Raw genomic sequence first — 15,782 nt, 5'->3', positions numbered from 1 at the left:
ATAATAATAATAATAATTAAAAAAATATCAATGGCATATCAAGTGAAATTTAAATAAAAATGTAATGCCTTTTTTTGTATTTGCAATATTCTGAGGTAAATATTAATTTTTTTCCACAGGCTAATAATAAATTTGAAAATAAAATAACAATGAATGACCCAAACATTCAAGCCTTGAAGTAGCAAGAGAAAATGCATGAATAAAACGTTAATTATTGGTCAGTTTGCTGGAAGTTTCCCGGAAGAGTTAGTGCTGCGAGGGGTTCTGGATATTTGTTCTGTTGTGTTACGGTGCGGATGTTCACCCGAAATGTGTTTGTCATTCTTGTTTGGTGTGGGTTCACAGTGTGGCGCATATTTGTAACAGTGCTAAAGTTGTTTGTACGGCCACCCTCAGTGGGACCTGTATGGCTGTTGACCAAGTATGCTTGCATTCACTTGTGTGTGTGTGTGTGTGTGTGTGTGTGTGTGTGTGTGTGTGTGTGTGTAAAAGCCACAAATATTATGTAACACGCTGTTAGTATGGAGGAAAAGCGGACGTGACGACAGGTTGTAGAGAACGCTAAAGGCAGTGCCTTAAATGCACGCCCCCAATATAGTTGTCCAGGTGGAAATGGGTGGAAATTCGGGAGAATGGTTGCCCCGGGAGATTTTCGGGAGGGGCACTGAACTTCGGGAGTCTACCGGGAAAATTAGGAGGGTTGGCAAGTATGAGTTTTAGCGGTGAATGCGGTGTTACAGCGGCTGTATAACACCGGCGGGCCAGCTCTAATGCTAAATTGATATTGCCTCAAGGGCCAAATTAAATTACACGGCGGGCCAGATTTGGCCCGCGGGCCAGAGTTTGACACCCATGCACTAGGCAATTAACACTAGACACTTAATGTTGCGTTCAACTGCAAAGGAAAGTAACAGTTCAGTTCTGTTCATCCTTCCTTTCATCCATCCATCCATTTCCACTGCTTATGCTGCGTTCAACACTAAACACTAGACACTTAACACTAGACACTAGGCAACTAACACTAGACACTTAATGCTGCGTTCAACTGCAAAGGAAAGTAACAGTTCAGTTCAGTTCATCCATCCATCCATCCATCCATCCATTTTTCCACCGCTTATGCTGCGTTCAACACTAAACACTAGACACTAGGCAACTAACACTAGACACTTAATGCTGCGTTCAACTGCAAAGGAAAGTAACAGTTCAGTTCTGTTCATCCTTCCTTTCATCCATCCATCCTTTTTTCCACTGCTTATGCTGCGTTCAACACTAAACACTAGACACTTAACACTAGACACTAGGCAACTAACACTAGACACTTAATGCTGCGTTCAACTGCAAAGGAAAGTAACAGTTCAGTTCATCCATCCATCCATCCATCCATCCACCCATCCATCCATCCATCCATTTTTCCACCACTTATGCTGCGTTCAACACTAAACACTAGACACTAGGCAACTAACACTAGACACTTAATGCTGCGTTCAACTGCAAAGGAAAGTAACAGTTCAGTTCATCCATCCATCATCCATCCATCCATCCACCCATCCATCCATCCATCCATTTTTCCACCACTTATGCTGCGTTCAACACTAAACACTAGACACTAGGCAACTAACACTAGACACTTAATGCTGCGTTCAACTGCAAAGGAAAGTAACAGTTCAGTTCAGTTCATCCATCCATCCATCCATCCATTTTTCCACCGCTTATGCTGCGTTCAACACTAAACACTAGACACTAGGCAACTAACACTAGACACTTAATGCTGCGTTCAACTGCAAAGGAAAGTAACAGTTCAGTTCTGTTCATCCTTCCTTTCATCCATCCATCCTTTTTTCCACTGCTTATGCTGCGTTCAACACTAAACACTAGACACTTAACACTAGACACTAGGCAACTAACACTAGACACTTAATGCTGCGTTCAACTGCAAAGGAAAGTAACAGTTCAGTTCATCCATCCATCCATCCATCCATCCACCCATCCATCCATCCATCCATTTTTCCACCACTTATGCTGCGTTCAACACTAAACACTAGACACTAGGCAACTAACACTAGACACTTAATGCTGCGTTCAACTGCAAAGGAAAGTAACAGTTCAGTTCAGTTCATCCATCCATCCATCCATCCATCCATCCATCCATCCATCCATCCATCCATCCATTTTTCCACCGCTTATGCTGCGTTCAACACTAAACTAGACACTAGGCAACTAACACTAGACACTTAATGCTGCGTTCAACTGCAAAGGAAAGTAACAGTTCAGTTCAGTTCATCCATCCATCCATTTTCCCACCGCTTATGCTGCGTTCAACACTAAACACTAGACACTCAACACTAGACACTAGGCAATTAACACTAGACACTTAATGCTGCATTTAACTGCAAAGGAAAGTAACAGTTAAGTTCAGTTCATCCATCCATCCATCCATTTCTACTGCTTATGCTGCGTTCAACACTAAACACTAGACACTTAACACTAGACACTAAGCCAGGGGTAGGGAACCTGCGGCTCTAGAGCCAGATGTGGCTCTTTTGATGACTGCATCTGGCTCTCAGATAAATCTTAGCTGACATTGCTTAACACGATAAGTAATGAATGATTCCGCTGGTAATCACAGGGTTAAAAATAACGTTCAAAATTAAAAACATTCTCATGCATTTTATTCCATCAATCCAAGAAGTCGCATTAATGGTAAGAAGTATTTAATTTATTATTTGTTAGCTTCAGAATAACAATGTTATTAAAAAGAATAAGGGACTTATTATACTCTAAAAATGTTAGTCTAACTTAAAAATGCGCACATTTAGTTGTATTCAGTGTTAAAAAATATTGGTAACACTTTAGTGTGGGGAACATATTCTAAGTAAGAAATACTTAATTAAGAGTTATTTGGACACTAGGGGACCATATAAGGGTTAAGGTTACTAATAAGCAATAATTCTGAGGTAATTGAGGGAAGACTCTTAGTTAATGGCTTACTGCTTGTAAAATAAGGCCATGCAGAAAAAGGCATTAATAAGTACTTAAAAATGACTAATTAAGAGCCAATATGTTACGAATTTGCATGTTAATAAGCAACTAATTAATGGTGAATATGTTCCTCATATCAAAGTATTACCAAAATATAATATGGCTCTCACAGAAATACGTTTTTAAAATATTTGGCCTTCATGGCGCTCTCAGCCAAAAAGGTTCCCGACCCCTGCACTAGGCAATTAACACTGGACACTTAATGCTGCGTTCAACTGCAAAGGAAAGTAACAGTTAAGTTTAGTTCAGTTCAGTTCATCCATCCATCCATTTCCCACCGCTTATGCTGCGTTCAACACTAAACACTAAATATTTAACACTAAACACTAGACCAGTGGTTCTCAACCTTTTTTCAGTGATGTACCCCCCGTGATTTTTTTTAAAAATTTAATTACCCCCTAATCAGAGCAAAGCATTTTTGGTTGAAAAAAAGAGATAAAGAAGTAAAATACAGCACTATGTCATCAGTTTCTGATTTATTAAATTGTATAACAGTGCAAAATATTGCTCATTTGTAGTGGTCTTTCTTGAACTATTTGGAAAAAAAGAAATAAAAATAACTAAAAATTGTTGAAAAATAAACAAGTGATTCAATTATAGATAAAGATTTCTACACATAGAAGTAATCATCAACTTAAAGTGCCCTCTTTGGGGATTGTAATAGAGATCCATCTGGATTTCTGAACTTAATTCCAAACATTTCTTCATAAAAAAATAAATCTTTAACATCAATATTTATGGAACATGTCCACAAAAAAATCTCGCTGTCAACATTGAATATTGCATTATTGTGTTTTTTTTTTGTTTTTTTTTACAGTTTATGAACATACATTCATATTTTGTTGAAGTATTATTCAATAAATATATTTATAAAAGATTTTTGAATTGTTGCTATTTTCAGAATATGTTTTTAAAATATCACGTATCCCTTGGCATACCTTCAAGTACCCCCAGGGGTACCCGTACCCCCATTTGAGAACCACTACACTAGACCAAGGGTCACCAACCTTTTTGAAAGCAAGAGCTACTTCTTGGGTACTGATTAATGCGAAGGGCTACCAGTTTGATACACACTTAAATAAATTGCCAGAAATAGTCAATTTGCTCAATTTACCTGTAATAAATAAATCTATATATATATATATATATATATATATATATATATATATATATATTTAAAAAAGGGTATTTTTGTCTGTCATTCCATTGTACATTTGTTTTCCTTTTACGGAAGGTTTTTTGTACAGAATAAATGATGAAAAAACACTTAATTGAACGGTTTAAAAGAGGAGAAAACAGGAAAATAATGAACGTAAAATTTTGAAACATAGTTCATCTTCAATTTTGACTCTTTAGAACTCAAAATTCAACCAAAAAAAAAGAAGAGAAAAACTAACTAATTGGAATCTTTTTGAAAAAATTAAAAAAATAATTTATGGAACATCATTAGTAATTTTTCCTGATTAAGATTAATTTTATAATTTTGATGACATGTTTTAAATAGGTTAAAATCAAATCTGCACTTTGTTAGAATATATAACAAATTGGACCAAGCTATATTTCTAACAAAGACAAATCATTATTTCTTCTAGATTTTCCAGAACAAAAATTTTAAAAGAAATTCAAAAGACTTTGAAATAAGATTTAAATTTGATTCTAAAGATTTTCTACATTTGCCAGAATAATTTTTTAGAATTTTAATCATAATAAGTTTAAAGAAATATTTCAAAAATATTCTTCGTCAAAAAAAACAGAAGCTAAAATGAATAATTAAATTAAAATGTACTTATCATTATTTACAATAAAAAAATTACTTGAACATTGATTTAAATTGTCAGGAAAGAAGAGGAAGGAGTTTAAAAAGTAAAAAGGTATATGTGTTTAAAAATCCTAAAATCATTTTTAAGGTTGTCTTTTTTCTCTAAAATTGTCTTTCTGAAAGTTTTAAGAAGCAAAGTAAAAATAATAAATGAATTTATTTAAACAAGTGAAGACCAAGTCTTTAAAATATTTTCTATTTGAGTTTTGTCTCTCTTAGAATTAAAAATGTCGAACAAAGCGAGACCAGCTTGCTAGTAAATAAATACAATTTAAAAAATAGAGGCAGCTCACTGGTAAGTGCTGCTATTTGAGCTATTTTTAGAACAGGCCAGCGGGCGACTCATCTGGTCCTTACGGGCTACCTGGTACTGCTCCTCCCTCACGAATGCTGTTGCGTGCACAATTTGTTTTGTTTTCAACCCCTTCTTAACCCTGAACGTACATTGAAAATACACGCAACCCTAACTTACAATGCCGGACATTTGAGGCATTTGAGAAACTCCACCCGGACAACCCCGCAGAAGAGGACATGTCCGGTGAAAAGATGAGGTATAGTCAGTCTATCGTAGTAGCTTGATCGCTGCTAGCATGCCGTGTGGTACGTTACTTAATATCTCCGTATGGAAACTCGTCCGTTACACCTCCGAACCGAACCGAAACGGTTCAATACAAATACACGTACTGTTACACCCCTAGTAACAACACAATGCACATGGTGTGTTGTGTGTTCTTCTTGGTCACCAGGCTACCAGGGTGCCAGATGCCCGTCTTCCAAGACATGAGCGGAATACCCAGGAGAAAGTTGGCAGAGTGAAAAGGTATATTTTTCTTTGTGTCTTTAAAAAAACAACTAAAATTCAGAACAAACCTGCTTGTTTGAGTTGGTGAGACACAACGTAAGGTAAGGAGCTGATTGGCTGACATAGAACTGTCAGGCTTTCCCCTGACAGTTTGTCTGTTTTAGTTTTTTCCTCTGCATTTGTCTTTGTTTCCTCTGTGTTTAGTATCTCCTGTCTTTAGTTCCTGTCAAGTGCTCTTATTTTGGTTCAGCTTCCTGTTTGTCTCCCTGTGTGCTGTTGTCACCTCATCTGCGGCTGATTGGCATCTGGCCACACCTGTAGTCAATCAGCCCGCTCCTATTTGTACCCACTTTGTCTTCCAGGCAGTGCTGGATCATTGTCGTTGCCACATGTCGCGTCAATGTCATTTTCTACTTGTCATTCCTACTGGTCCTGTGATTGCAGAGGTAAGCTATATTTGGTAAATGTTTATAGCTTACTGTTTTTTGTTCCCTGCTTCCGTTTTGTTTGTTCATAGCCCTTAGTTTGTTATATCCGCCCACGTGCGTGCTTTTTGTTTGTACCCTTTGTTTGTTCTAGTTGTAGTTTTTTAAATTAAACTATGTTTTCCTGCAACATGCCTCCCTCCTTCTCTGCATCATGGGGTTCAACACCAAATAACCCTGAGAAGAACAGACAGGTGAGGCCTAAAGCTATAGAAAATAACTGATGCAGTTAAGAGCCACTATTCAACAAAGTACACACGGCAAATCCCAGTAGTCGGACTTGAAGTACAGAATCTTTTCATTGATGCAACATATTACACATTTTTCTTTGACGTATCAAATGGTTGGATCTGTAGATACCAGTTTTCAAAAGAAAACATACTATCAACACATACCATTGGCCTTGAAGAACACACACAACTTTGAGGTGGAGCAGGAAGAGATAAATAATCTGACTCAACGTTCACACCTCACATTCTCAAGTTTCGCAGCTCGGCAACACAAAGCCCGACGACTCCACAGGTGAGTTCATATCAACAACACAGGCTCATATCAAAACGTTTTAACTTAAGTGGTAACATGCGCTTGAACGTTCCTTCCATCAGCGGGGATGGTGGTCTTTGACGTCTTCGTTATTGTTCATTTTTTATGAAATGATAATAATGAAATAACTGAAAACAATACCAGAAATACGAGATTGTTGTTTTTTTTAAATGTGGTAAAGTACAAGCCATCCTGTTGATGATAGTTTAGAAATAAAAATAATTTAAAGTTCTTGTATAGCTGTGTTGGCCCTGTGATGAGATGGCGACTTGTCCAGGGTGAACCCCGCCTTCCGTCCGAATGCAGCTGAGACGACCCCAGATGGGACAAGCGGTAGAAAATCGCTGACTGGATGTATACATTGTATTGAAATGCAACACCTGGAAAATGATGGAATCAGCAGATTTGGAAGATGTTGATTCAGTTCACATTTTTAGAAAAATAGCAGACATCACATCAAAACTATAATCGTTTCAAATAGCAACTTCTTGGCTTTACGAATCACGAAAAGACATCTAGAAAATGAATTGTGGTAGTCCGTAACAGAAATATGGAATCACTAAATCTGAGGGAAAATATATGGAATAAAAAAAAATAACAGTACAACACTACACTAGTACTTTTTTGCACCACCTCTGGCTTTTATAACAGCTTGCAGTCTGAGGCACGGACTCAACGAGTGACAAACAGTACTTTTCATCAAGCTTGCTCCTACTGTCTATATTTAAATCCCAGACGGTGACTACAGTTTCCTCCCATTTGTCCTTCGTTTTCTGTTTTCTAGTTATCTGCCTTGACTCTTTGATGTTGTCCTTGGTCTACCAGTACGCTTGTCTTTTACAACCTTCCCCTGTTGTTTGTACTTGGTCCACATTTTAGACTGTGAACCATCAACATCTCTGGCAATATTGTGTGATGATTTACCTTTTTGGAGAAGTTTGATCATTCTCTCCTTTGATGCGAATGACATCTCTCGTGTCGAAACTATGATTCATGTCAATCCACTTGGTGCAACAGCTCTCCAAGACGTGAACACTCCCTTTTAAACTGCAGACTATCCATCCATTTTCTACCGCTTATTCCCTTTCGGGGTCGCGGGGGGCACTGGCGCCTATCTCAGCTACAATCGGGCGGAAGGCAGGGTACACCCTGGACAAGTCGCCACCTCATCGCAGGGCCAACACAGATAGACAGACAACATTCACACACTAGGGCCAATTTAGTGTTGCCAATCAACCTATCCCCAGGTGCATGTCTTTGGAAGTGGGAGGAAGCCGGAGTACCCGGAGGGAACCCACGCATTCATGGGGAGAACATGCAAACTCCACACAGAAAGATCCCGAGCCTGGATTTGAACCCAGGACTGCAGGACCTTCGTATTGTGAGGCAGACGCACTAACCCCTCTTCCACCGTGAAGCCCAACTGCAGACTAATGAACAGGTTTAATCAAATGCAGGTGTTAAAGCATCCACAGTCTGTGGTGCCCTCAGGTGGTCAGGGGGAGAGTTCCACAGACTGGGAGCGGCGAAGCAGAAAGTTCCGAGCTTTGTCCTCGGAGGTTGGAGGAGGTTTGCCTAACCATTAAGGCGGCATTAAAATGTGCACACAGTGAATTCCTGTTCAGTGCAAAGTAGGCTTCAAAATAAAAGCATAGCGGCACAAACTTGCATTCTACTACAACTACTAACACAATTCAAAATCTTCCTAAGTTTTTTTTTCCTGATGAGCAGAAGGAAAATGTGTGTACATGACATGCAGATGAAGGGATGCATGTCATCACACATTCACCAAGTAGGGAGGCAATTTATTTTGACGCTACTTGACTTGAAGCGTGGGTTGTGATCGGCTCAGTGGTGGATCATGCCTACGTCGTTGCAAAGATGCACATTTTACGTGAAAATACTCCCAGGTGGACTTTAGACACAACTTGTCAGCAGCTTTTCAGCAAATAAAGCACACAAACTTTGAGGGTTCCATTCTGACAATTCAACGGCATTAAAGTCATGTATTAGGATTCATCACGATTCAAAAGTGGGATTCATTTCATTTGGCGCGGTTGGGAGAGAGGTTCCTGGTTCGATCCCGACCTTCTACCAACCTCGTCACGTCCGTTGTGTCCTTGAGCAAGACACTTCACCCTTGCTCCTGATGGGTCCTGGTTAGGGCCTTGCATGGCCATCAGTGTGTGAATGTGTGTGTGGATGGGTAAATGTGGACGTAGTGTCAAAGCGCTTTGAGTACCTATACGAGTATAACCCATTTACCATTTAACTTTGGGAATGAAAATGTGCAGGGTGATTTTATATTTTTTCCTCAGAATAGTGATTCCATAATTGTCACCCCAATGAAAAATGAAACTGTTGCTGACTACCACAGTTTAATTTTTTGATTAAACTGAATGACCAACACGCCGGACTGTAGTCAGCTGGAGGCGTGTCTTAATAAAATTAAACAATGGATGTCCGCCAACTTTCTGCAACTCAACGCCAAAAAAACGGAAATGCTGATTATCGGTCCTGCTTGACACCGACCTCTATTTAATAATACAACTCTAACATTTGACAACCAAACAATTAAACAAGGTGACTCGGTAAAGAATCTGGGTGTTATCTTTGACCCAACTCTCTCCTTTGAGTCACACATTAAAAGCGTTACTAAAACGGCCTTCTTTCATCTCCGTAATATCGCTAAAATTAGCTCCATTTTGTCCACTAAAGACGCTGAGATCATTATCCATGCGTTTGTTACGTCTCGCCTCGACTACTGTAACATATTATTTTCGGGTCTCCCCGTGTCTAGCATTAAAAGATTAGAGTTGGTACAAAATGCGGCTGCTAGACTTTTGACAAGAACAAGAAAGTTTGATCACATTACGCCTGTACTGGCTCACCTGCACTGGCTTCCTGTGCACTTAAGATGTGACTTTAAGGTTTTACTACTTACGTGTAAAATACTACACGGTCTAGCTCCAGCCTATCTTGCCGATTGTATTGTACCATATGTCCCGGCAAGAAATCTGCGTTCAAAAGACTCCGGCTTATTAGTGATTCCCAAAGCCCAAAAAAAGTCTGCGGACTATAGAGCGTTTTCTGTTCGGGCTCCAGTACTCTGGAATGCCCTCCCGGTAACAGTTCGAGATGCTACCTCAGTAGAAGCATTTAAGTCTCACCTTAAAACTCATTTGTATACTCTAGCCTTTAAATAGACTCCCTTTTTAGACCAGTTGATCTGCCGTTTCTTTTCTTTTTCTCCTTTGTCCCTTGTGGAGGGGGTCCGGTCCGATCCGGTGGCCATGTACTGCTTGCCTGTGTATCGGCTGGGGACATTTCTGCGCTGCTGATCCGCCTCCGCTTGGGATGGTTTCCTGCTGGCTCCGCTGTGAACGGGACTCTCGCTGCTGTGTTGGATCCGCTTTGGACTGGACTCTCGCGACTGTGTTGGATCCATTGTGGATTGAACTTTCACAGTATCATGTTAGACCCGCTCGACATCCATTGCTTTCCTCCTCTCCAAGGTTCTCATAGTCATCATTGTCACCGACGTCCCACTGGGTGTGAGTTTTCCTTGCCCTTATGTGGGCCTACCGAGGATGTCGTAGTGGTTTGTGTTGTGGTTTGTGCAGCCCTTTGAGACACTATTGATTTAGGGCTATGTAAGTAAACATTGATTGATTGATTGATTTGTTTCTGATCCCTAAAGCCAAAAAGTTGCCGTTTGAAATGACAATAGTTGGTAGGTAGTTAGGTAGGTAAGTCCTTATTGTCATTGCACAAGTACAACGAATCTTTCTTTTCAGCCCAAACTCATTCAAGATTAGACAAACAGTGTACAGCAGGGGTCACCAACACGGTGCCCGCGGGCACCAGGTCGCCCGTAAGGACCAGATGAGTCGCCCGCTGGCCTGTTCTAAAAATAGCTCAAATAGCAGCACTTACCAGTGAACTGCCTCTATTTTTTAAAATTGTATTTATTTACTAGCAAGCTGGTCTCACTTTGCTCGACATTTTTAATTCTAAGAGAGACAAAAATTAAATAGAATATGTAAATACAAGAAAATATTTTAAAGACTTGGTCTTCACTTGTTTAAATAAATTCATTTATTTTTTTACTTTGCTTCTTATAACTTTCAGAAAGATAATTTTAGAGAATACAACCTTAAAAATTATTTTAGGATTTTTAAACACATATACCTTTTTAATTTTAAATTCCTTCCTCTTCTTTCCTGACAATTTAAATCAATGTTCAAGTAAATTAATTTTTTTTATTGTAAAGAATGATAAATACATTTTAATTTAATTCTTCATTTTAGCTTCTGTTTTTTCGACAAAGAATATTCGTGAAATATTTCTTCAAACTTGTTATGATTAAAATTAAAATAAATTATTCTGGCAAATATAGAAAATCTGTAGAATCAAATTTAAATCTTATTTCAAAGTCTTTTGAATTTCTTTTAAAATTATTGTTCTGGAAAATCTAGAAGAAATAATTATTTGTCTTTGTTAGAAATATAACTTGGTCCAATTTGTTATATATTCTAACAAAGTGCATATTTAAAACATGTCGTCAAAATTTCTAAAATTAATCTTAATCAGGAAAAATTACTAATGATGATCCATGAATTATTTTTTTTATTTTTTTAAAAAATTCGAATTAGCTAGTTTTTCTCTTCCTGTTTTCGGTTGAATTTTGAATTTTAAAGAGTCGAAATTGAAGATAAACTATGTTTCAAAATGTAATTTTCATTTTTTTCACCATTTATTCTCTACAAACAAGGAAAAAAAATGTACGACGGAATGACAGACAGAAATACCCATTTTATATATATATATAGATTTATTTATTAAAGGTAAATTGAGCAAATTGGCAATTTCTGGCAATATATTTGTGTATCAAACTGGTAGCCCTTCGCATTAATCAGTACCCAAGAAGTACCTCTTGCTTTCAAAAAGGTTGGTGACCCCTGGTATACAGGGTAACAGAACAGGAACGCTGAATGCTCGCCACGAGGCGCCCCTTAAAAGATGAGCAAAAGGTAAACGCTGGGGAAGGATGAGTAACAAAATACAATCCAAACTGGGTTCTTAAGGGGGTCCAGTTTGGAGTGGGGAAAAAACATACATCTCGAGATATCTAGCAAGAGAGGGGAGGGAGTGGGGGTCACGGTGGCAGGCTGCAGCTCTGCAGGCACTGCCCATCCGTCCATCACTCCTAAGGGATTTGCGTCAAGGGCGTTGGATGGGGGATGGGCCTTTTTTTTTCAACCCGTGGAACTGTGTGGACTCAAATAGGATTTTGTGACCTAAAGAATTTGCAAAGAAGCCTCACCAAACACGAGCGGTCGGCCGTTCATATTCAAAGCTAGATTGCGCTAAAAATGTTTGGGATGACGAGGATAGACTTGGCTTTGGATGAACAGCGGCGACTCGACATCAGTGTCCACAATGCCAAGGTAAAAGAGAACCGAGAGATTTTAAAAGATGTCATCAATGGCTCCGCTGTGAACGGGACTCTCGCTGCTGTGTTGGATCCGCTTTGGACTGGACTCTCGCGGCTGTGTTGGATCCATTATGGATTGAACTTTCACAGTATCATGTTAGACCCGCTCGACATCCATTGCTGTCCTCCTCTCCAAGGTTCTCATAGTCATCATTGTCACCGACGTCCCACTGGGTGTGAGTTTTCCTTGCCCTTATGTGGGCCTACCGAGGATGTCGTAGTGGTTTGTGCAGCCCTTTGAGACACTAGTGATTTAGGGCTAATAAGTAAACATTGATTGATTTGATCAATGCGACCTGCTCGCTGGCCAAAGATCAGCTCGCATTTTGTGGAAATAATGAGAGTAGGAGCTCTGCTAATCGCGGCAACTATGTTCAACTCTCATAAGACTTTTAAAACTGAAGGATAGCAAGGAGGGCTTTCACCAGAAAGTGACGGATATTTTTATCCAGAAGGACCGGCACATGGACTTCAATTATAAGTTACTTGAGTAACTTTTGGGATAAATTGTACTTCTAAGAGTAGTTTTAATGCAACATACTTTTACTTTTACTTGAGTATATTTATAGAGAAGAAACGCTACTTTTACTCCGCTCCATTTATCTGCATTCAGCTCGCTACTCACTACTGATTTTTATCGATCTGTTAATGCACGCTTTGTTTGTTTTGTTTAGTCAGACAGACCTTCAAAGTAGGATCTATCACATGCCTGCGTTTCACCAATCAAATGCAGTCACTGGTGACGTTTGACTCCGTTTCACCGATCAAATGCAGTCACTGGTGACGTTTGACTCCGTTTCACCGATCAAATGCAGTCACTGGTGACGTTTGACTCCGTTTCACCGATCAAATGCAGTCACTGGTGACGTTTGACTCCGTTTCACCGATCAAATGCAGTCACTGGTGACGTTTGACTCCGTTTCACCAATCAAATACAGTCACGGGTGACTTTTGACTCCGTTTCACCAATCAAATGCAGTCATTGGTGACGTTTGACTCCGTTTCACCGATCAAATGCAGTCACTGGTGACGTTTGACTCCGTTTCACCAATCAAATGCAGTCACTGGTGACGTTTGACTCCGTTTCACCGATCAAACAGAGTCAGGGGGTCAAATGAATAACTGCACATTTTTATTGTCTTTTTTGTAAAGGTTTATTTATAAATGTCGACATTTACAAACAGTTGAAAATAATAATCAAAGTAAGTACTAAAACAGTATAAAAAAAACGTAAAAAATAGCGCCAGGGGGTTGTTAATTCAAAGTAAGTAAAATAGAATGCAAAAAAATAAATATATATATATATATATATATATATATATATATATATATATATATATATATATATATGTATATATATGTAAAATAAACAAAGTGCAAAGCCATAGGCTCACTCAATCTCAGTAAATAACTTCAATTTGGAACACAGCATCATCGTTTTCACAGCTTTTTGGTTGTTAAAAGTAGAGTGTTTTAATGTAGAGTTCTAAATCTTTTTTAAAGGCACCAAAAACAGGTCGGATATTGAGAAACTTACATTTATGAATATAAAACTTAGCCAATAGTATAATGAGGTTGCAAAGGTAAAATTCCTTGTCAAATTTTTTTTCAATACAGTGTAAAACCAAATATATATTATGTAATATATATTATTGTTTTGGTTGCTTAAGAGATATTCCTGGCTCTGAATTTGTTCATTGCTATTTTTATGTTTTTGTGCATTATTTGTTGCCGTCATCGTTAAACAAACAGGTTACTCATCAGTTACTCAGTACTTGAGTAGTTTTTTCACAACATACTTTTTACTTTTATTCAAGTAAATATTTGGGTGACTACTCCTTACTTTTACTTGAGTAATACATCTCTAAAGTAACAGTACTCTTACTTGAGTACAATATCTGGCTACTCTACCCACCTCTGTTTATAAGTAAAAGTAAATCTGTCAGGCTTGCCACTGGCAGTTTGTTTGTGTTTTAGTTATTCCTCTGTGTGTGTTTAGTATTTCCTGACCTTAATTCCTGTCAGCACTCTTATTTTGGTTCAGCTTCCTGTTTGCTGTTTTCCCTCAGCTGCGGCTGATTGGCACCTGGCCACACCTGTGGTCAATCAGCCCGCTCCTATTTTACCTGCTTTGTTCCTCCAGTCAGTGCTGGATTATTGTCGCTCTTGTGTCGTTGCTACCTGTCGTGTCGTGGATTGGCGATGTCACTTCTTGTCGCTCTTGTCGTATCTTTGCAGCGCTAGCGGTAAGCTATATTTCGTGAGCTATTTGTAGCTTACTGGCTTGTGTTCCCTGCTTCCAGTTTTGTTTGTTCTTAGCCTAGTTTGTTATCCGCCCACGTGCACGCTTTTTGTTTGTACTGTTAGTTTGGTTTTGTTCTAGTATTTTATATTAAATCATGTTTTCCTATCCAATGCCTGCCTCCATCTCTGCATCTTGGGGTTTGTCAACAACAAACTTTGACAAAGACGACGATAACATTATATGCCCCAGGTGGAGGAGTTCAAGTACCTAGGAGTCTTGTTCACGAGTGGGGGAAGAGTGGATCGTGAGATCGACAGGCGGATCGGTGCGGCGTCTTCAGTAATGCGGACGTTGTACCGATCCGTTGTGGTGAAGAAGGAGCTGAGCCGGAAGGCAAAGCTCTCAATTTACCGGTCGATCTACGTTCCCATCCTCACCTATGGTCATGAGCTTTGGGTCATGACCGAAAGGATAAGATCACGGGTACAAGCGGCCCAAATGAGTTTCCTTCTCTCCCTTAGAGATAGGGTGAGAAGCTCTGCCATCCGTGAGGAACTCAAAGTAAAGCCGCTGCTCCTCCACATGGAGAGGAGCCAGATGAGGTGGTTCGGGCATCTGGTCAGGATGCCACCCGAACGCCTCCCTAGGGAGGTGTTTAGGGCACGTCCAGCTGGTAGGAGGCCACGGGGAAGACCCAGGACACGTTGGGAAGACTATGTCTCCCGGCTGGCCTGGGAACGCCTCGGGATCCCCCGGGAAGAGCTAGACGAAGTGGCTGGGGAGAGGGAAGTCTGGGTTTCCCTGCTTAGGCTGTTGCCCCCGCGACCCGACCTCGGATAAGCGGAAGATGATGGATGGATGGAACATTATATGTGTGTTGTTTTTAATGAAATGCACATTTTGTGGGCAACAGTTTGTATGTGTAAAGAATGCAGAAACGAAACATAACCCGTAAATCGCTGCCAATCAAATGGCAAATAATCTGCACAGAGAGCATACTGTATATTTGTAAATCTGACCACACGTCACTGACAACAGATAGATAGATAGATAGTACTTCATTGATTCCTTCAGGAGAGTTCCTTCAGGAAAATTAAAATTCCAGCAGCAGTGTACAGAGTTGAGATCAATTTAAAAAAAATAAAATAAAATAAAAAACTAAAAAATAAATAAATAATGTGTGTGTGTCCATGAGAGACAAGAAGGGAGTTTGTTGTGTCTTTGCTGCGCTGTCCTTCTGGAGAGTCTATCTGCTTTTTTGTACGAAATGAAAAACTGAATGAACATCCTTCAAGTCTGCTGGTTGCATCATTTTCCAGGGGTTGTGCTAGCCGCTGAAAATGAGTCAACTA

The 15,782-nt window shown here is 39.4% G+C and overlaps 1 protein-coding gene across 5 annotated transcripts in view; it reads left to right on the top strand.

Moving 5' to 3' along the window:
- LOC133569182 (NACHT, LRR and PYD domains-containing protein 1b allele 1-like) overlaps positions 1 to 15,782 on the top strand; it is a 26,037-nt gene that overhangs the window by 4,744 nt on the left and 5,511 nt on the right. For 2 of the 5 annotated variants that reach the window (XM_061921386.1, XM_061921385.1), the window contains exon 3: positions 5,605 to 5,678. Coding sequence is in view for 1 of the 5 variants with exons in the window: in XM_061921383.1 (XP_061777367.1) it covers positions 6,050 to 6,106 (57 nt within the window). In the remaining 4 variants the exon portion in view is untranslated. Of the gene's footprint in view, positions 1 to 5,604; positions 5,679 to 5,991; positions 6,107 to 6,560; positions 6,668 to 15,782 lie in introns of those variants that run through there. The other 3 variants (XM_061921383.1, XM_061921384.1, XR_009809769.1) reach the window with 3 other exon arrangements.

Source organism: Nerophis ophidion, linkage group LG15, assembly GCF_033978795.1.
Source record: "Nerophis ophidion isolate RoL-2023_Sa linkage group LG15, RoL_Noph_v1.0, whole genome shotgun sequence".
NCBI lineage: Eukaryota > Metazoa > Chordata > Actinopteri > Syngnathiformes > Syngnathidae > Nerophis > Nerophis ophidion.
Note: the sequence above shows the minus strand (reverse complement) of the source record. Positions and strands in the feature narration are given on the sequence as shown.